The 27,234-nt window shown below is 38.5% G+C and overlaps 1 protein-coding gene across 1 annotated transcript; it reads right to left on the bottom strand.

Annotated features, from left to right (window-relative positions):
* Positions 1 to 2,113: 2,113 nt before the first annotated feature.
* On the bottom strand, positions 2,114 to 26,681 carry MYCT1 (MYC target 1). Its single transcript, XM_008929484.4, has 2 exons — positions 26,512 to 26,681; positions 2,114 to 5,080 (listed from the first exon to the last, which is right to left on the bottom strand). Exons 1-2 carry the CDS (start codon positions 26,567 to 26,569, stop codon positions 4,548 to 4,550), a joined length of 591 nt encoding a protein of 196 aa, XP_008927732.1. The 5' UTR covers positions 26,570 to 26,681; the 3' UTR covers positions 2,114 to 4,547.
* Between the last annotated feature and the right edge of the window lie 553 nt (positions 26,682 to 27,234).

Raw genomic sequence — 27,234 nt, 5'->3', positions numbered from 1 at the left:
GCTCTAAAATAGGGCAACTGGTCTTTCACAGCCTTCAGCACACAATTGCTTAATTCTGCTGCTAAATAGATGAAAATACGTCTCTGATGCAGAATGTCTCCGGGAAAGCAGACAGGAAACATGTTCACTGAAATAGCTTCTCAATCCAGTCCACGCCCATCAGGCATTGTCACACTCGTGCAGTAGTGTCGTCACAAATCTGATGGAAGCCAAAAGCTTTCATAGAAGTTAAAAGCAGAAACGAGACCTGAAAACTAGACTTATCTTTTAAGTTGCTCCCTGAACCTGCAAACTATTCTAAGGCAAAAGCATGGAATAATGCACAGCTCCCACCCGGCACAGTGAAGCTGGAGATCCTCAGTGGAGTCACTGCTGCTGCTTCTGCTACACTGTGAGGCAGGAAATGTAAATGGAAAGGTCTCCTTTTTGTTACCCTGTGTGCTGCTGGCAGCAGTAATTCACCTCCTGAGTACTGCAATACTTTTCTCAAAACTGTCTAGCCCAGCTGGATGAAAAACATCGAGTCAATTGTAGTCTATATTAATATTACACTGAAAAAGGGATTAGGATCTTGTCATCCTTTTTAGCATTCAAAAAGATAAATATCCTCATAAAGTCATACAGGAACTCTGAACACTCGAGGCCCTTGAAAACTCACTTTAATTAAGAGACCCAAATGAAGAATAAGGTGTTTTCTCAGAGTTTTAGGACTTTGTAAGGTCGGTTTCTAAAAGTCTATTCTCTGTGTTCTGAAGTTATATCAACTTTGGTTTTGTTTATCTGTTCCAAGCTTGGCAGAGGGAAATTTCCAATTACCATTTTCTTTTTTTTTTTTTTGGTTTTAGTTGTTGTGGGTTTTTTGGGTTGGGTTGGGGTTTTTTGTTTTGTTTTGTTTTGTTTTCCAGAAGCTGTACTGCATCATAGACATCACCTAATTTTATCAAATGCCTATAGGTCAGGGATCTGGCACGTATCATTTCACCTCTGAGAGGATATTTCCAGTAAATGTAGTTTATACTTAAGAATGGATGTTGAGATGACTCAAAAACTTCACGATAAATTATAAATTACAAGTGAACTTTAAAAATGTGATTTGGCAAAGATACTGCGTGGTCTGTGTGTTACAGTATGGTACTCAATAGCTGAAGAGGTGATCAGCATCTCTTCAGTAGGGAAAGGTCAAGGAATATACCATGAGCTACTTTTGTAAAAATGATACAACATAACTATTCTCAGACAAAGATCTGTCAAGTTTCACTTCCTATATGAACCCATAACTGGAGTGACTGTTTTTGTGGACCTGGACAATAAAGGGATAGTGGTACAATAGGACAATTGTGATATAATAGGACAACAATAGGATAATGGAGAGAAGGAGTAGCATTGTGTACTCAGGACAAGGGGTCAGGATATGTGGATGTTGACCAAAGCACTGCCTATCAGTCTCTGTGTGATTCTGGGAGCACCATTTTTATCACTTCTTCTCACTGTGAAAATGTATTACATGCAAAGTTATTATGAAGTTTAATTCATGCTTGTGAATGCTTAGACATCTTGAAATCTGCAGTAATACATTTTTTTTAAATTCAGCTCTTCTTTCCAGGATTTTAAATTTAAATAAAAGATGATTTCATTAAGCAAGTATAATCTTTTTGCATATCAAACACCCAATGATTACTGAGTCCTGCAGTTTGATTTGGGGGTTGATCCTGTGTAGTGTGCGTTGGTCCTATGCAATAAAATGTGCATAAGTCTATTTGAGCATGAACCTTATAGTGATTGCCCTTTCACTTAAAGCAAGCATTTGCTCAAGCACTCAGCGAATTGAAACCTAAGTACTTATAAACCAGTGGATTTAATACCTGTAAGCACCTTTATTTGTGAGAGACATTCTCACTTGTAATCCTTTGAAGGTGTTCTCATATGGCAAATTCCAAATCTGACTTCAAATAACATCTTCAGTTTTGGAGTGTTTCCCCACAGAAACAGAGGAAGGGCCAAGTCCTCATTCACACTTCTAACTGTATCAGCTGGCATAATTAAAAATAATACTCTCCCCTTTAAAGGATATTTTATGCAAGTCAACATATTTAAGAAAAAAACATGAGCTTGTGGTTATAGCATCTAACTTTATTTCACATTCTGGAGCTTCCAGAATGCTTGTAAAACATTCATTTCAGATGTTGTGAAAACAAGTTTTAGGCATCTGACAATCAGACTGATTATGCACCAAAGAATCTGTGTTTTTAAACTCCCTAATTCAGGGAGCACAAAAATGCTTTGATATTGGGTACAGATTTCAGGAGGAAAAGAAATACAGTACATTTAAGCTTCCCTTTCTACATTGTTTACTAAATACAGTGTAATACGAGTAATAATATGCTGTGGAAAGTTCTACTGTAATGAAATGTGCACTTACAATTCAGAAGTAAGAATTTACTCATCTAAAATTATTTCACTCTCAAGGAACAAGCAGTTTTGGCCAGCTGGGTACACACCCAGTACACACCTGGTAGGCCAAGTTGTATCTTCCATAGTCCATCAAACCCAATAAGCAAAGGGAGCAGGCTGGAATTCTGCTTTTCATAGGCAGGTCAGAATAGGCAGCATCACCTATTCTGTATCAAGGACACCATGAACACACTTGTGCATGCAATGAAGTTCACGAGACTCAGAAAACCTCTAAATGAAAAAAAAAAGAATGAAGTAACACAATCTTTTTTCTCTAGAGGACTATTATTTTCAGTCTGTAGCCTCTCGTCAGCCGAATGCAGTTTTACAGTCTGATCAGTAAGTCCTTGGTGTGCTAGAACCCACAGTGTCTGCAGTGAAATGCTCTGTAAACTCTGTAAATAATTCTTCCTCTAGCAATGACATATATCTCTCCAGAAGGGAAAATGTTGCACTCTAAAAATAAAACAATGAAAGCTAGTCAGTAAATACATGCAAAATAATTTGCCTTTACAATGAAGAATATTTTTTATGGTAAATATTGCTTGTAAGCTCAATGTTTCTAGCATTATTTGCAAATGATTCGATATTGGGCTGGAATACTGCGTTTCAGAAATCGATTCCAGTGCTTCCTTAGGGATGCTGAGCTCAGCAAAGGGATACACACTGCCAGTCTCCAAAAGCCTGAAAAGTAAGATTTAATGCATTTTGCCCATTCTTAAAAGCTGATGAATCTTTGTCCCTCCCAGAAGACAGATGAGAACTTGTTCTTTCTACAAGAGCCCCCTCAGAATCAGAAGTCCTGTGGATGGTAGTTGCCCAGGCCTTTTAGAAACAACTGGCTTATCTGTAAGTGACAAGTAGGACTGTTCCTCTACTTGCGGAAATTCTTTACTCTTTATTTGAACATGAAATATTTAACAGGAAACTGATACAATAAGACCTACTTCAGGTCCCATTTTTCTGTGCAATTTTCAAATCCTGAATGTTCTGTCACATCAATGCAATTAGTCTCTACTAAGCCAGGGGTTAGCTTGACATGATACACATATAAAAGTCAAGAATATATGCAACCCTCAACTAAATACCTCATCTTTATCTTCATATTCCAATTCATTATATAATCCCAGTATTCAACCACAGATGTCTGAAATCTTGCTTTAGTGAAAGACAAGATTTCAGTGAATAATTTGCCAGAAACAATTAAACATTGGTACAATTTGAGAAAAACAATTTGAAATAAGGAAATGAGTAATCCCATAGCAAGTCAGGAAACTTAATTAAAAAATAGTTGTCATTCATGCCGCTTATCTGGATAACCAGAACTAGAAAAATGAAACATGAGCAGTTCTGCCCATACAGCCTCATTAGGTATTAAAATGGGACTACCTGTTCTGCTGGCTGCAGGTAGAAAATTCTTTGTTATCATGCATTTAATATGTTGTTCAAAACTTCTTTCTATGTGAAGCTTCATATACTTCACTAATTTTTCCCGCACTGTGGGGAATTTTACAGAAGCAGTTCTAACATGGAGTCTTTTCAGCTCACTTAGAATCAGCAGAACAGGATACCTATAATCCCAGTCAGGATCTAAGGTTCCTCAGACAGAAGCTTTTCTGGGGTTATAGGAAGAAGGTGGGTAACGGGCAGTGTTCTCTGAAAATGTAACATCCTTGGGAAAACATGAAACTAGAACTTCTTAAAAAAAAAAAGGAATAGTGAAATTTGCACTGATATACTGTGTATCAGTAATCCCTAACATTATCTGTTTCTTCAAGAAATGATCTAGCTTTTATGCAGCAGCATTTTCCCCTCTAAAATAAAGAGACAATGGCTGCAATTAAAGATACAACACTATAAATATGCAAGCGTACAGCAGAGCAGTAAATTAAAGCCAGCAGTGCAAAGACAAGTGGTCTCTCAGACAGTGGGATGTTGTGCTCCAAGAAATCACTGCTACCCCCCTCTTGACAGGTCCGTCCCATCTGCAACTGCAGCTGGAGACTTCTCAGAGATCTTCATCATGCACAAAAAATTCTTGAGATAATTGAGGTTCCTCCTAAAATGCACGGGTGTGTTTGCAACATGGACGTAGCTCAGGATTCTGGGAAAGCTTTTATGATGGTTTCATAGGCAGGAGGTGGGGTTTGTGTGGAGTGGCAGATGCGGAGGCTGTTGTTAGACCAGTGGAATTCAGGTCGACTTAAGCTGTTTGTGGTGCTTCCCACAAGTGTTGTGGTGGTATTTGTGGGAGTGAGGGTGATCAGCTGACTGTTCGTCTCCACAGGGAGAGGAGGACACTGCAGAAAAGGGTGGAAGGTGGACGCACGAAAGCTCGACTTCCTGGGAAAAGAGTTGGCCTGCTCCAAGGAGGCTTGCCGCTGGAAGGTGAGACTGGCCAGGCTCAGGTTGCTCCGACGTTCACAGCTGCTATTGCGGTAAAATCCAGTCCTGCCGGTAGTGTGGCCATGGGAGGAGGGTCTGGACCGACGGCTGAAAGCTGAGGGGCTCCCCTGGGAAATGTGGGCGCTAGCTCTGCGACGGGACAAGCAAGTGAACAATGCCCAGATGATCCCTCCAATCACCAGTCCAATCACCATGGACACTGTGAAGGCTATTACTATCTCATCTGAAATACAGCAAAAATGAACATCAAAGTTACTTCGTAAACTCTGAAGGATATTCCTGCAAGAAAATGAATGGAAAATGACAGCCTCCTTAAAAGATGAACAAGCCCTTAGACCTCTGTATGTAATGCATGAACCTCACAACACAAACACAGCAGTTCAGAGTGCTCTTACTATACACTATTTTGGTGTTTTTTGGGGTTTTGTGTGTGTGGTTTTTGGTTTGTTTGCTTGCTTGTTTCATTTGCATAATTCAACAACACCCATAAAATAACACTACATTTAATATCAGTTTCTGTACCAAGGAAAGGAAAGTCTTTAGCCTTTCCCAGAATCAGCCACCCACCAGCTCCAAAGTGTGTTATAAAACTGCCAAGTATTTGCTTCTATGGGCAATAGGAGGTGTGGATTTATGCAGACTTGTCCTTCTGTTTATAGATGTTTATGTTCTATGTATACATGTTCACAAATTCACCTATTAAAACAGTGATGTGCCTTCTGCCATGTTCTTAGTGGAGTAAGCCCTGTATTTATTACAAAATGAGAACACTTCCTAGTCTTTTACTGCTGAGTAACGAATAGTTTAAGTCCTCATAATAATTAATGTAAATTATTATATCCTAAATTATTATGGTCAGAGATAACCATTTGTAATACTAAGTCTCTTGAATATTTCCTACCCGCAATGCCCAGTTTAAAGATGTATTAATCTACCATTCAGAAAAGTAAATTTCTAGCTCTTTTAGAAAGGTTTTCAAGGATTAAGGGATCTGAAAACAACAGCAACAATAAAACCCCCATGGCTAGGATTTTTTTCTCTCCCATGTGGTTTCCCAGGATGGAGGAATTTGATTTTTCCTTGTATTTTTCTAAGAAGAAGACAGTTACTTCAGAAAACTTCACTTAGTTTGCAACTGAACACCAGTTCTATTGCTAGTCTAAAAAGTTCAGAGATATATTTGTAATCCTGGATAAGGCCTAGAATGAATGCAAAACCTTTATAGATCCCCTTAAAATTCAAGAAGGGCTCAAACAAGAAGGAACACTGAGTTGACAACTGGTGGAACAAAGATGGAATAAGCAAAAAATGATTCATGGGACAACTTGAAACATGTTTGTTCTGTCCATGCTGTACTATCATGTTTGTGAAGCACTTCTATTAAAAAGGAAAATATATTCATTGGATAGAGAAAGGTGAGTAACTCCTTCGGCATATCCAAGCACAGGCCAGATGACACTGTGCCTGGCTGATCACCATAGGAGAAGGTAGTAACTCCAGGACTGGAATGCAGGCATTAGAGCCCAAACAAGGCAAGATGAGACTAGGCTCAGAATTTCCTTGCAAGGTAGCAGCTGTTAAAGTTTCCCTTGAATTTATAATAATGTGCAAATAGTCATTCCCAATACTGAAAATAATGACAGTGAATCTGAGTTGTGGGACGTGGCTAAAGCAGATGCTGAAGAGGTGAAGAGAGTTAGTGGCCTGAGGGATGTCTATGAAGAGCAGTCAGCACACTGCAGAGAGAAGGACAGGTGCCAGGCAGGGCCAGCAGGACTGACTTGCAGACAGAGGCACCCCAGTACTGGCACCTGGGAACATATTCCTTTGTTTAAGTTAGCCTTAAACTTAGGGTATGGCACTGCAGGAGCAGGGAAAGAAATATTTCCTTTGCTTCCAACAGGGGAGATGTAAATGATTATTGGCTAACTGTACTTTAAGAAGTAGTCATTACCATCTTCCTTATCTACCTTCTTACTTTTCTTCCTTCAGTGAAAAATTGCTAGTGATGTGATTCATACTTGGAAGGCTATACAATCCTACTGTTCCTTGTTTGTAAACTCTTCTTTCAGGTAGGCTTATAACCATTATCCTTTTCAAATAAATACTGGCAAGGATAACACATTGGATATTGTTGCAGAGAACTTCTCCCTCTCAAGAACACTTTGTTGTGCTTTCATTCAGACATGGATCAAACTTGATCCAAAAATACAATTTTGCTTTAAGCCCTCAAATTTATAACTATGAAACTCTTTACTGGGCACACTAAAGGCAAAGGGTCATTGCCCCGTCTGCTTTTTGCAAGAACCCACAGGCAGCCTCCTGCAATGCAACTCTTGGCTGCAGATCAGAGCTCCATCACCATGAGTAGCCTTCCTCTCCCAAACTCAATGTGATTCTGCCCTTTATAAAATGTCTTAAGAGACACAGCAGGACTTACTGTGCCCCTTTTGGTCAGGAATAGCTTATTATGACATTTTAATGGATTTAATACATTCTGTTACTGCAAGTTCCTACTCATATTCCCAAAGGTGAGAAGGGAGAGCCAGGACTTGGTGACCTCTAGCTGAATAAATCCCAGGATTCCTGAAGACAATGTTTCCCGTGCACTAGAGCTGCAGTCTGAGCACCCCTACTGCTCCCCCTGTGTGGCTATGGGAAAGTGGAGCAAGAACTAATCCTTTCTTGTGCTGATTTCTTTTGCACTTCAGCTCGAATGCTAGTTAGGTTATTACATTCAGGGCTGCCAAGGAATCCCCCAGACACAGGTCTCTGTGTTGCCACCGATATCCCTGCAACTCTTTGGACTCTCAGCTGGTGAAGGGGATTTCCACAGGGCTCAGCAGCCTCAAGCAGAAGCAGAAGCACAGCAAGCCACAAAAGTGTACCTGGTTCTGGGGTTGCCATGCACCATGGTGAGGATTTGTCCCTGCATCCCTCTAGCCATAATTTTCACCACCTGCACAATCAAACCAGAGTTTCACACTGTTAAAAGCAGATGAGGGAATTGACAAATGTATTGAGTGCAGCTCTTCAGTCCTGCCCACGTGCTGTTCTCCTGTGCTGAAGGTACAGCACAGACAATTATCCCTTTGGATAATGGCTTCATTTTCTTTTACTTCTCTAGTTCTTTTATTTTTCTATCTCTATATATGAATGTCAAAATAGAGGATAAAATTATTTCCTCGTGAAACTCAGCTGAGTTTACACTGACTATTGTGGTTGCCATATAGGACACCAAATGCTTGCTTTTCCATTTGGACCTACATTTAATCCTTTTGATTCTTATTATAGAAATATCACTAGATCAAGTGGTTACAGACATTTAATTTTTTTCTCTTTCCAAAATTTCACTGACTTCAATTGGAACCATGGGTCACACTAATAGGCCAAACTTGCTCTTTGCTCACTCCCTGTAGAGGATGAATTTTACTGAAATGTAGTTCAGTTCTAAAAACTTGAATTGAAGAGGTGTAAATCTATGCCCATTGATTTACTCTTTAAAATGTCCAGCAATCACAGCCCTGAGGTACATTGGAGAAAATACTATCAAACAGAGAAAAAGATCAAATGCAGAGTGGGACTTGCTGCACCTGGGATTTTGACGGGAGCCCTGAGTTGTTTTTCTCTTTCTTAATCTGGGCAGTGCCGGAGCAGAACCAGCCTTTCAGGAGAGTCAGCATGATACTGACACGTAGTGTCCCCCAAGAGGCCATTAATATCTTACAGTTTCCTGGGAGCTCTGCATGTCATTCTGTGCTCTGCTTTTAAGGAAAAGAATAAAAAAAAAGATTTGGGGATAAGGTAGGGATGCTGTCAATACCAAAACTACCCGGGTGCTAGTCTTCTAAATATGTTTTGATCTGTATGTTTCTCAGGCTACTCACACTGCCTGCTTTATTTGATTATGTCATAACTGAAAAGATTTGGTACTCTACCTCAGTCAATTCTCCACTCTCACCTCTAACATCAGCTGAGGTGAAGGACAAAGGCTTTTATCAAATTTGGGTACAAAGCCAGAAGTGAAAGGATAAGGAAAGAAAGAAACTGGATACCTTAGCTACCTTACCTTTCTGTTTACAGTGCTCCTAATGTGACTGTGCAAAAAAAGTTGAAATTCAGAACCCACAGTAACACCAATAACATCTGAATGTTACCCCCAGAACATCAAGTCAGCAAGTTTGTCAGCCCAATATCTATCCATATTAGGCAATTCCTTCTAGAGACTCTCTGTTCCCTCCTCTCTCATTTTTGCATGCAGCGTTAAACAAATGCAGTGCTACAGGTTTGTACAAAGCTTTTCCTTGGTTGTTGCAGCTTTCTTTAAAGATTTCATAACTTTCCATGAACTATATGTTTGAAGTGATAGCTTGTATGCTATCGAATTAATAACCTCTAGCAAGTACTTAATACTCTATAGAACCCACACAGGAGGAATTTAGACATGTAGTAGACATTTAGTAAAGATGATAGACTGCCTGATAAGATGTTTTTCCCAGCACTTGGCATGAAGCAAGTTCTTCCCATCTAGCCTGGACATCTGAAGCAAGACCATCTGAAGAGGGCCCATACTAATATTTAAGTCTTCTCAGAAGTTATGTTATATTATTCCTCACTTTGGGGTATACCTCACCAAAATACAGCAACACAGTCCCTACCTAGACTTTCAGTTCCTGAAATACCCAAAATCTTTATTTGCTTTTTGTGATGGAGTATCTTGCTTCTATCATGTAGGGTTTCAGGTTGCTTGCAGACATACTACGTCAATCTCTTACTTCTGTGAGAGTTTCATTTTCCTTTCAGGTGTATGAACCACATCAGATAGCAAGCCACCGCTTTGATTTCAAAACACATTTGCACTGGGGATTCATTTTCCTAAGGAATCTCCTCTTGCCCTCAGCTCTGGCTACAATGAACTGGAATAGCATTTTATTCCTTGAACTCAGGAAATCCTTTTGACTTGCCTGTTTCCTATCCCTTTATGATAAGTTTCCCAAGCTGTAAAGTTAAAGTGGGCGTAGGGTCTTCCTTCTCCCATGCTTACAAATATATACATTTGAAAACTTTACAGCTGGCCAAGTATATGAAGGGATAGTACCACCTTTCAAAACAATGTAAGTAGCAGCTTCAATGAGAGCATCTCAGAAAAACAACCAGGGTGGGGCAGAGAAACAGAGGACAAAGTACCGAATGCAAAGGAAAGGAAAATGGAAAAGCATTTTTTGTCAGGCTGTGCACATATGACAAATTTGAACAGCAATTTTGCCCATATTAGCTAATAAAGCTAATAAAGAACCAATCAGCTTTCCAAGCATCCATTCTGCTCATGCCATTGCTAAGCACAAGATGTCAGAAAACACCCATAGGGCGATATGATACCGACACATCTGATTTGATTTCTAGCACTTGACTTTCAAATATTGCAATCTTCTTTATATTTTGGAGATGCAAGGTTTTGTTGTTATTGTTTTATTCAAAGAAAATAATTAACTAGTTGTCCTGGTTTCATTCAGAACAGAGCTACTTTTTCTGCAGTAGCTGTGAGGGGGGTGGAGCCTGGAGCCATGTGGTTGTGTCTAGGTTGTTATTCTATACCATTACAAAATTGCTGGGGAGCGGGTGTACTGGAAGGAAAGGACTCTCACTGTTACTCTTCGTTCTCTTATCTCATTGCTGTTTCCAGTAAATTGTTCTTATCTCAACCCATAATTCTTACGGGTTTTGTGCCTCCAATTCTCAGCTCCATCCCTGGAGCAGGAAGGAGAAAGAAAAGGAGGGGGAGCAAGGAAGCAGCATCTGATTTGGGAGAGTCTCCGGCAGGAGTGGGACATTAAACTGGGGAGCGGCATTCCTAAAACCACAGTAGTTTTATTTTAAAATTATTAGAAGTGATAAGGTAGCTTGTCAGTCAAGAATGGCATTGTTAAGCACTCTAACACAGCTCGCTATAGAGATGTTTTAGTCATATTACATTATGGCAAGGTTCTGTTCATTTACTTGAACATCTGAAAGTAATTTTCCTACTTTTCTTTTTTTCCACCAGCCCAAAACTAGAACGAGACATTGTGTATCTGACATGAAAACTTTATTCCATGGGGACTCCAGCAAGCTTCTATGTAGAACATACAAGCTCACTGATTCCATCTGTGTTAGCAATGTGAAGTATCAGAACATATCACCATGATATATAGTGGAAAAGAGCAATTTTTATATTTTCAATCAAAATTTTAGAATTGTAAATTTATTTCCATTTTATTTCTTTCCTTCTTACGTTTTTTTGTGAGCTCTCTTTCTTTTGTGTGATGTCATATGCCAGTGACTCAAAACTTAAATTAGTAAGCATTTCTCTCCCTACATGCACGCACATTTGCACACATGCCTTCATGTTGCCTTGACCCAAAGCTGAAAAGCCTTGACAACTAGTAGAGGGTTTCATCTCAAACATGAAAAAATCATCTCAGCTGCTTTTTCCCAAAATGAATTTTTCCAAACATGAAAGTTCAATGACAAAAGCAGGTATAAAACCCATACAAACAAGTATGGAAATTCATACCTGAACACTGCACAACTTAGCGTAGAGCACCAGCTAGTGTATCAAAGCACGAACTGCATTTACAAATGACAAAGCTACTAACCTGATAGTAATAACTGTTCAGACACTACTTTACAGGAATCTCAGTGTCTCAGGTTTCAAGTGAGGTTCAGGTAAGACATCAGGGGATGTTAATAACACAGTCTGTTTTGTGCAAAATAAGATAGGAACAGCCAGGGTCCATCAAAGTTTCAACAAACTCGTAGCATCTTCCTAACGGCTACAGTGTTAAGGAAACTTCCCTGTCTGACCATGCAGTAGCCATTCTGGCATTCACACTTGTACCACCTGAGCTGGGACCGAGGCCCCTTTTGCAGCTACACACCCTCCACACACAATTTCCTTACCGGCTCGACACCTGCTTTCCCATAGAAGAGTCTCAGACATCTAGATCCTTAAAATAATTTAATCATGGCACAATAACTAAATAATAAAATAACGAAATAACAAAATAACAGCTCGAGCTGTGTGTCTCCAAGAGGGACCCTAAACAAAGGAACCCCTAGGCTTTTATACCCTTACAGTCTCAGGGCAGGAAAGTCTGGGGGTCGTCGCCTCCTGCTGTGTCTCTGGGTGTCCTGTCACCTGTCTGGGCCACATGGGCCCAGGTTCTTTGTTATGCAAAGAGTCGGCATTTCACGGCCTCTCGCCTTGGGCTCAGGCTCCTGCCCCCCAGAGCTCAACATCCAGCTCGCTCTGCAACTGCGCACCGAGCTACCTGCACTGAATGTATTCTCCAAAAATAGTAAATGCACATCTCTAAGCTTTACAGGCTGCTGCTATTGCTCCTCATGCATCCCAGGCAGCAAGTTTGGAAAGGAAATATACCCTACCCGAAAGAGACACCACTTTTCCCCACCACAGAAGGTTTGAAGTGATTTGAACTACTTGAAATTTTATGCCATTTCTACGAACTCCAAAAAAATGGTTTAAAGTTGGGGCTAGTATGAGTAGCCAACTAATGTTGTCATGCTGAGTTCAAAAAAGCAATTTCTTGCTATATGAAAAGCGTTGACATTACTATCTTCCCAATTGTCACTAATTGTGTTAGAAAAACAGCCTTTCATTAATCATTTGTAGGCAGTCCATGATTCAGTTTGGTGGGTGAATCAGTTGCTGCATAATATCAACCAGCTGTGATGTTAGTCATGACAAAAGTTCAAGAAACTTCACACATGACTTTTGAGAGACAACTTAGAGTGACAGGCTACTGCACAAGGTGGTTCAGGAAGTTGTGATGTCCAGAAAATGAACCAGTGGGGATGGGGGCATCTGGAAAACAGAGTCTGTTGGGGAAAAATAGCTGAAAGAAAAGCAGACTGTGCAGGACATGAGAACTAATAAACAAAATAAGTGAGACAGTTATGCTGCCAGAAATATTAGAGCTCTGCATTCAGACACAGCTTGCTAAAGGGATGTTTTATTCAGCCCGTGCTACTGCAAGATTCTTTTCTGCAGCAACAGAGAGCAATTCTCCCACTTCAGCTAATACTTAAACTGTTGGGTTTTGTGTCCAAAGCAGATAATAAAATAAGTACTGGGTTTAAAACAGAGTAAAGAAAATTTAAAAAAATAAGTTTTTATATATAAGGATGGGTAAGAACTAGAATAGATAGTCCAGGTATGTAATGCATCTACCCCCATAAAAGATTTCAGAAAGCAACATCAGTCAAGAGTTGAAATATAGTCAATCCTGTCTTGAAAAAAGAAGGTAGAACAGATGACAGCTCAAGGTCCATACTAACGTCATTTTGTGCAGTTTCTAATACTTTCATTGATTGGGTAAGCTAATAGGCTTCAAATCTGAAAAATTTGAAAGATTATTAATGAAATGACGAGTTAAAAAAAAATACAGTCCATGCTTTTGGATTAACTGCATGTTTTAAATGCGGAGGGGCCGGCTGTTAATTAGAGGGTTAATGTCACAAACAAGCAACCTACCTAGGAACAAGATTGCCCTCTGCTGGAAATTGATGCTGGAAATCTAAACAATGTAGAAACCACCTTCATTCTAGTAAAATAGGGTGTCAGAAAAAGCTAGCAAGAAACATTCCAATGTAAGATTGCAGAGACGTTCATAGTGCCTCAAAAATAAGAAAAATTCTGAAGTGGATTGCCATAAACACTTAAGACTAGCATTTTGCTGAGGCTTTGAAAGTAAGGTAGACTGAGGCACAGAAGAAGTGTTCAGAAGCTTAGAGAAGTAAAGCTTGTAGTTTTGAGGCTTTCTGCAAAGTGGCAGAAAGTAGTAGTTTGTGGCTTTCTGTGCTCATGAAGGAGCACGAGGCTAAGTCTGTTTTTAAAGTCATATTTTCTGCCATCCACAGCAATGTCCAGAATGATCTCCCTGCAGCAGAGTACATTTGCTTTGTTTACTAATACCATAATTCATTGTGATAAAAAACCAGAAGACTGGAATATACCATCTCAATATCCCAAAAATCAACTCAGAGTTAATGATGTTTCCTTGATATTACTGGTAGTTGGTTTTTAGTGGAATGATAAATAAAGAGTAATTGTAACAACCAGAAGGAAAAATCTAAGATAGACATGTCAGCATGTTTAATTTAATACCTTTGGCAAAACTATATGGCAAAAAGCAAAGATTTCTTGAGGCAGACAAAGAAAGAAACTCTGTTACCATATTGTTTCATTATGAATCCTAATGCATTATAAGCGTAATAAAAGAATTCTGATCTTTTCCCCAAGTGCAGCAAAATATCCTCTGGCAAGGCATTCTTACCTACCTCACAAACTCAGAACTAAGCTATATGGCCTCTGCATGAACGTAAATCAAACGCTAAATCACAATTTACCACAGTGCAATATGACATTGTAGTTATTACTTTATTGATAAAAATATTTTACACCTGAGAATAAATAATTTCATGGATGAACAGAGCATGAGTGACTGGAGTGAAATCTTAAAATTAAGCAGGATTTCCTAAAATTCCTAAAATTAAGGAAGAAATACCAAAGTACATATGATACATTTAAGAAAACAGAAGTCATCCAGGGTTAGAAAAAAGCACAAGGATTTGAGGTTACAAGGAAGACTGTGGGGTAAGGAATATATTGAAATCATCCTCAGTCCCTCCACAGTAATTCTGTTGTCTGTGCCTGACCCAGACACATCTTCAGGTGGAAATTTAAAAAGCTGTACGAAGTTGGAGAATGGAAAGAAAAGTTGTTTGTGAACTTTGCTGAAAACTGTTCTAAAGTATCCCATAAACAAGTATTCAAGGAGCAGGAAGAGTGATCTGTGTTTTTGTCACTGCAGTAATATCTGAGCTACATCTAGTAATGCAAAAAAAATCTGTTATACTTGTCTTCCTCTGGGAATGGGTATAGTAGTGAGTATTTTGAGAATACAGAAGTATGCTCATATGTGGTAGTACTGTACTATTCAATTAGTTACCTAAAGTTCAGAAATTTATCTTTCATTGTCCCAGTACTTCCTGGGTGATGATCAATCAGTTTGATGTTCAGATTTCTCTTGTACCAAATACGTCTATTAATATCTATTTTGGTGTGGTTTAGGAGACCCAATTAAGTAGTAGTCATAAGAATCTGTGCAACCATGAGCTGATAAATGCTAGTATAATTTCTAAGTGAGATAATCACTGATCTGGGGTATTAGTCAACTCTTGTTGACACGGGACAGATGATCCAGGCTGGAGACTCAGTATGAAGTGGGCTATTGATGCTTTTCCCACATGAGCCAGTGTTGTCAGAGAGGCTATATTTGCACCAGGCTGGACCAGGTCCTGCTTGCCCAGAGATTCCTACAATTCTCAAGTAACAGAGCCATCAATGGCTTCCTTCTTTATTTATACTCTGCCTGCATAAGTCATGCACTTTCCACAGAAGCCACATGTCTGCTTGGTTGATTCATTCTTCCATTACCCTGGATGACAGAGAGATGGTATCAATATAACACAGTTTTTTAAAAGTGAAAGGTTTAAAATTAACAGATGTCAGTTAAATGGTCAAACATGTCAAACGTATGTGTTAAGATGCTGGATTGTGAATTCAAATGTCTAAAACAATTAATTGTCCTATGCATATAAGATGCCAGAGAGACAAGGCAGAGCCCTCTGGTGAAAAGCAGAAATTACCATGGTTGTTTTCCTCAGCAAACATTTGTTAGAGCCCAGAGGAGTTTACGCATTACACTGAACTGACTATTTTTTTCTCTCCCATTTATTTTGCTGAAAATTTCCTAGATGTTATTTTATTACAATGTTGTATATTTTTGTATTGTTGATGGACTTTTGGTTGGGGTAATTTAAGAGATAGATCTTAAATTACTATTGTCTAAATTTCAACATATGAAAATCAAGTTCACATTAGTCTCTTTTCTAACTCTTCAAGTAGAAGGGAATAAATTATTTTATTTAGGACTGCTTGGTGTAAACTTGAGTACAATACAATAGGTTTCAAAATATGAATAAGTAAATGTGGTTAAAGCTTCTATAGGAAGTGAAGTTTCTACCTTGAAAAGCAGGGGAAAATTACATTGTCTGTAATAACTGTTATTGATAGTATTTTCTTCTGATTTTCTTTTTAATTTTTTTCCCCAGGAAAAAGGATAGGGTTATGAAATGAAGATAATCTTACTAATAAAAATTGTTCAGTCTTGAGTCTCGATTTGACTTCGTGCTCTTCTTTTTTGATTTTGGACATCTCATTCCATCTTCTGTATAAGGGAGATGGTATCACTCCCAGGCACTCATTTGGCTCACTAAGATTTTAACAATTATTACAAACTCATTTAACTTCTGGATAAACAAATTACAATGGTAAAATGGGACATTGTGTGTAAATATGTAGCATTCTTCTTCAACAAGGTCTACAAGAAGAACTAAGTCAGAACCATTGCACCCACAATATGTTGAGACTAGCAGGTGTGAATATGAACGCTGTTAGGCTCCAGCAGTTGAGCCTGCAGCTACAGGGCTTTGGTCTTGGGGACAAAGCACAGCACGAAGATGCTTTTACTATGTGACACTTTCACATGCCAACACATTCACTGGTGTGGTGCTTGGAAGAAGAAATATACTTTGTTTCCTAAGGACCGGATTTCTGTATTTGGTAGATAAAGAACGATGCTTCTGGTAGCTCATGTGACAACAAGCAGCACCATATAATCAGTCACTGCAGTAGTAGTAATTGTTAAAATGTGTGTATGCTGTATAGTTGATTTATATTTAACTAATACTCTGAAGAAACTTTGCCTCTTCCTTGTACTAACTCAGATTTGTGTCCTTCCTGCAAAAGATGGTGAAGTATTTGACAATCAATGGTTGTCTAGGGGGGGTGGGGAAAGCGGGAAAGTGTTAATTAGGATGCAACAAAACACAGCCTGAGGATGAGAGACTCACTTTAAAAGAATAACTTATATACAAGGAAGAAATCATGCTCTGAATAGGCAGAGTGGAAAAATAAGACTGATCTCTTCATGACATAGTTTGTTGCTTTCATCCAACCACAGTAATACTCTTTTCTTTTGGCTTACCAGAATAAAGGCAATGAAAAAAAGTTCGTCATTAATATCACTTTCATCTCTCTGACAGGCCTGCAATAAGATCTTGGAATGTATTTACATATTAACTTCCTAAATGTAGGGTCTGACTATTGACATAATCCTCTCTGCTTCAGTAATGGAAGTGAAAACTTTAATGTGCTCATCAAATCTTTTACTTAACTGATAGAAAAATAAGCATAGTCATATTATATTTGGGATATTTTGATAATTCTGGCCCTTCAGAAGACAGTATATGATTTATCTGATAAATTTTTATGTAGGATTTATACTAAATAATGGTAGTCTAGTAGTTGATACAAAATGGTATCTGCAAAATCTAGCTGAAAAATAAAACATGGTGTAAGGCTAAGGCACCATTCTGTCTCCTGAAGAAATTAGCATGGGCAGAGTATGTTTGGATTTGACACATGACCTTGACTCCTGTCCTTGATGGACCACTGAGGAAGTGCTGGCTTCCTACAATATTTTGGCACCAGCATAAGTAGCACTAGAACATGCAGTGAGCATCTCTTGCCTGGCTGCTTTGGGCTCTCTGTAGCGATACCAGAAGGTAATCAAGCACAGGGACACAGCAAACAGCTCCAGCAAACAGCTTAAGCAAACAGTACTGTGACGTGCATAAGAAGTCCAGCTGAAGAGCTGCATACAAATCAGCTCTTCTCAAACACAGCTGAGGGGGAACAGAAACATGGTTCTGATTCTTCCGAAGCTGTGAGAGGGAGAAGATCAGTCCCACTGAAGGGCTGATGTTCAAACACATTTGCTGTCATTACTAATGCCTGACCATCACACGCTATCTTTTATCTTCCTTCAGTTAAACCTACACTCTTGTTGCCATTGCTCTCTCTATTACAACTACTTGTATGACAGCTGTGTCCTGTTTGAGTCACTGGCCCAGGCTGTTCTGCTGCTGCCTTGTGACACTTCCCAAGTCAGTGCAAGGCAAGTGGAAAGTGGAAGATCTTTTGGTGACCTTGATCTGGTAGATAGGACAGTTATGTCTTCCTTGCAGAGATCTTAACAAGTTCGGGCAGAGGAAAGGTGACATATGTGGGTCTCACTTGCCTCAGCTTCTGTCTACTTGTTCACTTGAGAAGTAACTTAGTTTTTTATATTATATATGACATTTTTTATGTCTCCACCTGAAGTGGAAAAAAAAGCAATTGCCATTAGTTAGAGGAAATCTCTATTACTCTGGAAACCATGCAGCAAAATTACTCTGATGCTGCTGGGCCTGTGAGGATGCACAATCCTACAGCCCTCTCTAATATGTGAAGAAGAAAAAAGTCTGTCTCACTTCTTATATAGGTGAAGCTGAGTTTTACTGATGTGGACACTATTTGGTTTTGCCTGTGTACTGTGTTCTCAGGATCTGTCTGAGGTCTCAATGTGTAGTATTTGTAACAAAACTGGCCCCTGTTCTAAAAACTCTGCTGAGCTGTACAGAATTTTCATAGTCCTGAGGATACATTGCAATTATTAGTCATCCATATGAACAAGGTTACTCAGGTTAAGTATTTTGTTAAGTAATATGGAAATATGGTTTCACTATTATGTAATATTTCATTGAGGAGCAAGAGGGAGAACATGTAGGTACACTAGATTTAAAGCTGGTAATAAGAAGGGAAACATTTCAAGGATGTAACATCACCATAAAGATCTCATTGTCTCTCACAGTGTTGTTTAAATGTATCATATTTTATATCCGTGTTGTACATCTGCTTCTCAGACAGATATATTTGAAAAACTCAATGTGTTTACAGGAAGTATTTGCAAAGCCAGAAATATCTTGCTATCTGATTGCATGTCACATTTTGCCTCATCATCTTTCTCTTGAGAACATTCCTATGAAACAGCACAGGGAAGTTCACTCTGGTTTTCAAATAGGGACCTGAAATGCGGAGGAACTGTCTAACTTCTCTTCCGGAAACACAGCTAAAAATCTGCCTTCTAGTATGCTAATATCCACAAACATTTTTGAGGGAATCCAGCTGGCTCTAAGTTCAAGTTGACCATGGGAAAATAAGACAATTCTAGTTTCTCAGTGAATTTGGGAAAACTCAAGGTGTTTTACTCCATGTTAGAAACCCTGCCTCAGGAGTCTGAACGCATTCTGAAGTTGACAAAATTGTGCACATTGTTAGCAGGTTTCTTACAGGAGTGTGAGGAGGCTTTATTTTGCCATTGCCTGTAGTCAATATGGCTACACATCCACTAAGCCAGGTATGCTTGCAAATATGTTATTTGACAGAATTGGGGAAATCTGCAGCCCCAAGTCTGTCCGTACCAGACTGACACAAAGAGGCTTAGGAGTTCTCTACTTCTTTCTGCACCATGCCATATAATGTGCACTCACACCATTCAGACAAATTGGATTTTCTAGTACAGACAGCATTTTGCACATATTTTAGAGGACGAATGCTCTAATTAGTTGCTTTGATCAATATCTTCTGGTCTAAGGACCAAGGGAAAAGACTCTAAGGCTATATTTTTCAACCATTTTTCCTGGCCATTTCATGGTGTGAATTCTGAGAGCTGTCTGACTAAACTAGGAAATGCATCTCTCCTTCCTATATATTCTTTTATATGTTAGGTTACTTTTATATGGGGTTTCCCAAGTTCATATGCCACTGACAGGTACTAGAAAAAATCAGTGAGGGCATTTGTATCATACACATTTCAAAACAAGGTTTTTTTCTTCCATGAGTAGATATACCTGGCTGTGAAATAGGAATGAAAGACAAGCTGCTGTTTCTTATTAGAAGTCTTAAGGGTATGGAAAGGTAGCTCTGGTGATATACAAATTTTGCCTTTTTTAAAGGCTCCAGCGTGAATGAGTAAAGGAGAAAATATTAGTCAGAGGATGGAAGATTAGGTAAGCAATAAAGAACTAGCAGGACTCTAGAAAATTTATAATAACAAATCTGGAAGTATGAGCCACGTAGTCACTTGGAAAAGATAAGTGAGGAGTTGGAAGCAAGGTTTGTTCACACACAATTGGCTCTCTTATGAACTCCATTATGATGGGGACTGCTCAATGTCTGCTCAATGATTTGAGGCATTTAGTATCATAGACCACGAGGTAAACCTCTGAGTTGCAAGTAAGTCTTTAGCTGTGGATCTGTCCCTGATGAGAAAGAAGCCAGACTCTGAAATTCAATTGTTAAGCAGCCTTGTAAGGTACTGCATGATAAAGCACTCTGGGAAATGTGATCAGGAAAGTTGTTGCCGTAAATATTGTCAGTGTATGCCCGATGGGGAGCTGCAGATTCAGTGTGAAGACTGCATTTTACATATATATATGGCCATCTGTGACACGGGAAAGGTCTTAGTACAGGCTCCTGACCAAAGAACTCAGATACATTCTTTCAGATATGTTTGACTTCACCAAATCAATATGGATCATTCCTTCCTCTGATAACATTTTCTTAGACCATTCTGCTCCTTTCCCTCTCATTCACCACATATTGATGAATTTGACTTGCTTTTAGTTTTTATTTTTAGTGGGTAATTTTATCTGTGGTTTGTATAATGTTTTAACTAAATGCTAAAAGGCAATTAGGTTAAAGAAATTAAAAATTGGAAATGTCAGTTATCACTGAAATGCAATATTCACTAATTATCCCCAGTAGTCTGTATGAATGGAGAACTGCTTACTTAGTCATAAAAAATACAGTGTGGTGTTTTCTGTTATGGCAATACTCATATTTGCATTCTAAAAGGCTCTATCATCATTTTAGGCCTCTGTTTTCTGAAGAATACCTATTATTTTGGAGTATCCCATTATTTTGGATAAGGACTGGAAGGAATTATTCTCTAAAACACCAGGACAGTACTGCATTATGAGGTCGGAAGAAAGAATTTTGCCTCTTCCCCCTCTCTGCTCTCCCACTGGGGCTGCTTCCAACAACAGGAGCTTGTAAAGTCTGAAGTTGTCGGACTCTAGCAGAACAATTTCAAAAGCAAGAAGCTCACTTGTTCACATACCATTTCCAAACTTTTGCAGGCATCAGTGATATAACCTAAAGACTCTGCAGAAAGGCAAAGACATTTATTCCTTGTGCTATAAACTCCTTATGATGTGTGATATGCTGCCAAGTATTTCACTTTTAAAATCACTGGGGTTTTCCAGATAACAGAGAATTTACAATAAAATGGCCAGCTGCAAGTAAAAAGTCCAGTTGATGCAGTGTCTGCAATCACCTTACTCTATTTTTTGTCTCATTGTCATGAATTAAAACACCAGGAAGTAAACGCACACCAGAGTGAAAATTTGAAAAGGGAGAAAATGTAATGGAAGAGAAGAAAAATAGCAATTCAGAAAATAGATCCATGGGGTTGATAGATCACCTCAATCCAAAACTCTAATTTTGTTGTGTTTTCCTCTCTCTTTTTTTCCACTTCAACCCTGAAGGTTTTCTCTACTAAGAAAAAATCTCCAGTGGTGTAAAGCATCTATAACTGTTTAATGTCACACCTTCACTTCCTCCTTTCTGCCAGCAAAGGAATTGCACCTTCAGCTTAATGAAGTCCTCTGAGCTATTAGCAATGCCAGGTCTAACAAGGTAAAGGCCCTCTGGGGAACTCAGGTATGAAGACACTGGTCTTTTCCAGTCATCAAACTTCTACAAGGAGAAGTGGCCTGGTAGAAACTACCACTGCCACATCTGCTGTCAAGTGCTCCACAGCTGGCTCCAAACTGTAGTCTTTCTGTGTCCTCATTTCCAGCAGGACAGCTGAGGCAGCTCCTAGAGTCTTTATTTATTGCTGCTAAAGTTTGAATGGTAAGGGTACAAAGCGTATGAACAGAAGCAAAGGGAATGAGGACAGACCATGCAGTGGGTATGATGGATATGTGCTGACACAGACATCAGAGTGTAAGCCAACATGCTTAACCTGGTCACCACACAGGCCAGCACAAATGCTGCTTTTGTCACCTGCAAAGAACCAGACTGGATCTGTTGCTTGTGCTTCTACTCTTCCATGACCACCACCCATGAAAGATCCCAGAAGATAAATCTGGTCCTATGGCTGTCTAGGTTGGGCTTTGCAGTGTCTCACAGCTGTGTTACTGGTTGAATCAGTGCTGCTGTTCACAAGTATTATTCCAGTTCATATAAAGAATGACACAAAGTTCTTAACCATGATTATTGCTACACCAGTAACATGCTAAACACAACATCAGACATTAGAATATGCTTATCCATAATGACTATCATTTCCAGCAGACTATGCAGTCTGACTTCTTTCAAACAGACACATTTTAATGAGGAGAAAACCAGTGTGTTGAGGGAGGGACAAGGCAAAATCTGACATATTTAAAAACATGGGTGCCTTTGTAGCTTATAAATTCAAATGATAATGCTTATAGTATGTGCCAACCAGTTTGCAATCTTAAAGTGCTGGAAGCCAACTGATATATGGCATTATTTCTGCACACCAAACAAATAACACCCTGGATTCTGATTCAAGAAAAAAAAAATTGTTCTCAATGTTTTTAAGGTATTAAATTCTAATATTGCATTTTTAAATAGGCACTTGAGTAAAACTAGGCTGAAGGATAGTCTGGGNCAGTGTCTCACAGCTGTGTTACTGTTTGAATCAGTGCTGCCGTTCACTAGTATTATTCCAGTCCATATAGAGAATGACACAAAGTCCTTAACCATGATTATTGCTAAACACATCAGACATTAGAATATGCTCATCCATAATGACTATCATTTCCAGCAGACTATGCAGTCTGACTTCTTTCAAACAAACAGACACATTTTAATGAGGAGAAAAGGGACAAGGCAAAATTTGACATATTTAAAACATGGGTGCCTTTGTAGCTTATAAATTCAAGTGATAATGCTTATAGTATGTGCCAGCCAGTTTGCAATCTTAAAATGCTGGAAGCCAGCTGATATATGGCATTATTTCTGCACACCAAACAAATAACACCCTGGATTCTGATGCAAGAAAAGAAAAATTGTTCTCAATGTTTTTAAGGTATTAAATTCTAATATTGCATTTTTAAATAGGCACTTGAGTAAAACTAGGCTGAAGGATAGTCTGGGGATCTCATGGCTGGGCTTAACAAAGATCTAGGAAGGCTCTATCCGCATTTGTTACAAGCACGCTGGTGGCTAATGAGGCCAGTATGAGACAGACATATCTGATTGCAAAAGGCACAGCAGAAAGACTCCTTAGGTGGTATCTGGGGATCTAAATTTGTGTTGATTAAAATCTGCTTACACTTTTTCTCTCTGCTGCTTTCATATTGATCAAATTTACCATTTAATATGAATTTCCTGATCTAAAATTATATTGCTGTTTACACTGAAGAGACAGGATTGTCTTGAAGACATTTACTGTATTCACTTGTGTGCAACTGAAAATGCTTTTAGGAACTACAAGAAATGCACTCCTGGTTTAAATGGAAACATCTTTGCTCCTACTGTTACCTTATAAATCAAGGAGAACTCAATAAAGACTATATTAAAACAGTAAAAAGTGAGATTATTAGTTGATGAATGGGTATCAAATCTTAATTTCTCATTCAGTTATTGTTAAACCTTGTTTGGAAGCTAGCAATAAAAATTATAATCCAGACTCTCTGTCTACAGTTCCACGTGATATCAACAGCGATGAAGTTCAGAAGAGACTGGCTTTAAGTGCTTCTCTTCCTACATCTCCCAAAGTACCATACTATGGAAGTACATACTGAAAGGAGAGTGACCAGCAGTTACATAGCTTCACAAAAGCTGACACCTGAAAGAAATGAACTGCAACCTTGCAGTAGCTCAGACAACTTAGCAGAAACAGGCATGTATATCTACAAAGATTTCACACAACATCTGTAGTAGGGAACAGCTCTAGCAAAATGAGAATCAGGATTCCGATTTTGTGCTTATGACATGTTACACAGAGGATATTTGCTGACAGGGCCAGGACTTCTATCATAAAACTCATGAATTTAAACCAGAAAAGGAGTTTAATATTCTTTTTTAATTTTTTTTCCAAGCAGAATTAATTATAGGCCAGGAAAACTATTCTTTTGCTTCTTCTGTTTTCCTTCGCTGCATAATTTAGCATGTCAAAAATACTAAAGATTGATGATGGTGATGTATGAATTCAAAGAAGAATTCCTGCAAGATCTACAGCTCTCCACTCTGTCACTGATTGCATACAGAGCTTGCAAAAAACCCCGTACTAATTATTTTTTAATATTATTATTTGTTAAGGTCTCTGCATGAGTATAGAAAGAGGGTCTATATTACTTAGACAACTCACACAAAATGACTTATATAGAGGTGTTTATATCTCGGTTTTATCTACATAGCTTTATTCACGTACACTTCCACTAGCCTGGAACAATTGTAAAAAGATTTATGTGTGGTAACACATAAATAAGCAGAGGACAGTTTAGTTTGTTCATTGTTCTAAAATTCTTAGTCACTTTTAAGATGCTATTGTGTGAAGATACCACTGGAAATTAGACAGTTTTAGAAAACAGGATGCCTGTTTATTCTGCAGCACAGGGAATTAGCTGTTGGACAATAGATGATTTATAAAACTGTAAGAGATTAAATGTCATTATGAATAGTTGCTTTTTCTGTTTTTACAGCACTGATATTTTTTCTTACAAATCCCTCGCATCAAACTTTTGCACACATGTTGGAGTTTACGCTTTGGCTGAGTCCATGGAAGATGCTGAGAGGTCACATATCTGCATCTTGGTAAGGTACTAACACTCACAGCACTACATGGTGGGTGTCTTAGAAAATAGCCTGTAAGCCAAGTCCTAAAAAATCAGTGTTTCAAGTACTGCATTCTCATTTAATAAAGAGCCAAATTTTATTTATATCTATTATGTGTAGTTTTATTTTAACTTAATTCATGTATTTCCAGGATGTCAGAAAATACACTTCTATAATTTTAAGTGAAGTCTTCACACAGTGAGCTTTTGTCTCCATTGTCCTCTGACAGAGGCTATACAGTGACCCTTCCTAGTCTACCATATACCATATACCTACAGGAAAGGAAGAGGAAACACTATTCACTCTTCTAAAATCTATCAGCAAAATAAGAAAAATCTAAGAGGCATCTTCCCTTCAAAGGATCATGCAAGCTCCTCACAAAAATCCAAGCTCTGAGGTTCAGCTACTGTCAAAGCAAAAATGATGTGATCAGGGCTGGGTACAATGTCAATCCCTGGCGAGCCAGATGGGCAATGATAATGAAAGGAGCTGCTGGCCCTTTCAGCAATAAGACAGCTCCTGTGTGTCCTGCTCGGTGTTGTGAAATGCAGCAAATTTTTGTTCTGAAAGAGCCATTTTAGAATTACATCTGTCTTCACTTTACAAAATTGATAGTTGTTCTTCAGAGTCCAGCAGACAACCTCTAGACAATAAGAGGTTCTGAAACAGTAATAACTGCAATTTTTCTTCGGTTAATCTGTAAGTATTTATCAAAGATGTCAAGTATCATTGCCCTAATCTTTAGCCCAAGACACAAAAATTAAGTGAGTTACTCATGGTCTCTCAGCAGGAAAATACATGTGTCACTGCAGGAAGCATAGATGGCATTCAGCAGATTCTTGTTCCTTATGCTAAGAAAAAAAAAACCTCTTTCCATCCTCTTGAATTTTTTCCCAATCTTTTCCTGGGGCACTTCTATGCAACCAAAGTCCTATTTTGATAATGCATATTATTTTTGGTTTTAAATAGTGTTCAGATTCTTGGAGGGATCATCGCCAGTAGCAATAATATAATAGACAAAACCAGATCATATGATTCACTCTAATGCTAATGGTTAATACATGTTAATGTCAAACATAGCGAGCAATAGAGCTTTTTGGAGGGAAAGATTTTCCAGAGCAGATGCAGAGAATCCTTTAGGATCAAATCAATTAATCTAATTACCTTGAATGAATGTCGATATAACATATACTTCCACCTCACACTATATAGTTCAGTTAATGAACCATTCCCAGATTTGGATGAAAGAAAACAGTCGTAAGAGATAATAATCAAAATATACACTGAGGAAAAAATAAGGAAAACCCTATCGTGAGGCACCACAACAAACTACAAATAACTTTTTATTTTGGAGGAATAACGCTTTATTCCAAAGGTTGCAACATGTTTAGTTTTTGTTATCTCTTTTTCATTAGAAGATGAAACAGATCATGTCTGCTGTGTAGGTACATCCATTAAGCGGTTGAGAATGTCAACCGGATCTGAAACATACTGAAGTCAATAGACACCTTTTCAACTGACTTCAGTAATGAACTTTATGAAACAATCAATTCTGCCCTGGCACCTCCTGCTGTCTTGATTAGTTTAAAGACATGATAAAACTTTGTCGAAGAAACATTTGAAAAACAATCTTTTCACTGCAAGACATACAAAATCTATTCATTATTTTTACATCTAATATGAGGCTTGAAGGTATCTAGAGGTATTTTTAAGGTAATCACCAAAAAATATCAATATGTACTTTAACAATATTCTAGAAAAAAAATCCTTACCCCAAAATTTTGATGGCAATGTGCTATCATTTGGAGGGTTTGTGTTGTTTCTATCCATAACATCCAAATAGCAAATATAGAATGGTATGTCCACAGAGGAGCAACAGTTTTCTGAAGGTTTGAGATTTTGCACTAGAAGTAAAGCTTTTGTGCTGCCACGGAACAGTGTTGTTTGCCTGAAAGGAAATGGATGTATCACATTTCCTGCTTGTGGACTCGAATTAGTAAGTGCTTGCCTTATCTTGGAACACCACATGGTTCCTGAGATGGGGAAGTAGTTTCCTTCTCGTCATTTCCTCGGCCAGAGCAAACTGACTCAGAACAATACCAAATCACCTCCTTCTCTCAAACTTTTTCAACCCAGAGATAGAGAGATGAAAATTCCTTTCTCTTTCCTTTTAGAATTTTCTATGTTGAAGACTTTCCTTAAACGTCCAAAAGCACTTGTATTTGGTAGGAATTTTCAATAAGAAAGAAATGTTTCAAGAGGCTTTTAATAAACACCAATTCATTAGGATATTAATTTAGGGTGTGGGGATTGTTAAGTATTTGCCATTTTTCCTCAGCTGGTTAGAGGAACTAGCTGGGCCCGACAGCATAACTGTAATTTTTTTTCCTTTCCACACCCCATTCTAAAATATGAATTCCCTGGAACACAAACAACCTTTGAGCTACTTGTTTGGACAGGTTTAATATAATGCAGTGTTAATTCCCGGATGGAAT

Source organism: Manacus vitellinus, unplaced genomic scaffold, assembly GCF_001715985.3.
Source record: "Manacus vitellinus isolate BGI_N305 unplaced genomic scaffold, ASM171598v3 scaffold_4_pilon, whole genome shotgun sequence".
NCBI lineage: Eukaryota > Metazoa > Chordata > Aves > Passeriformes > Pipridae > Manacus > Manacus vitellinus.
This window is presented reverse-complemented; position numbering and strand designations above follow the sequence as displayed.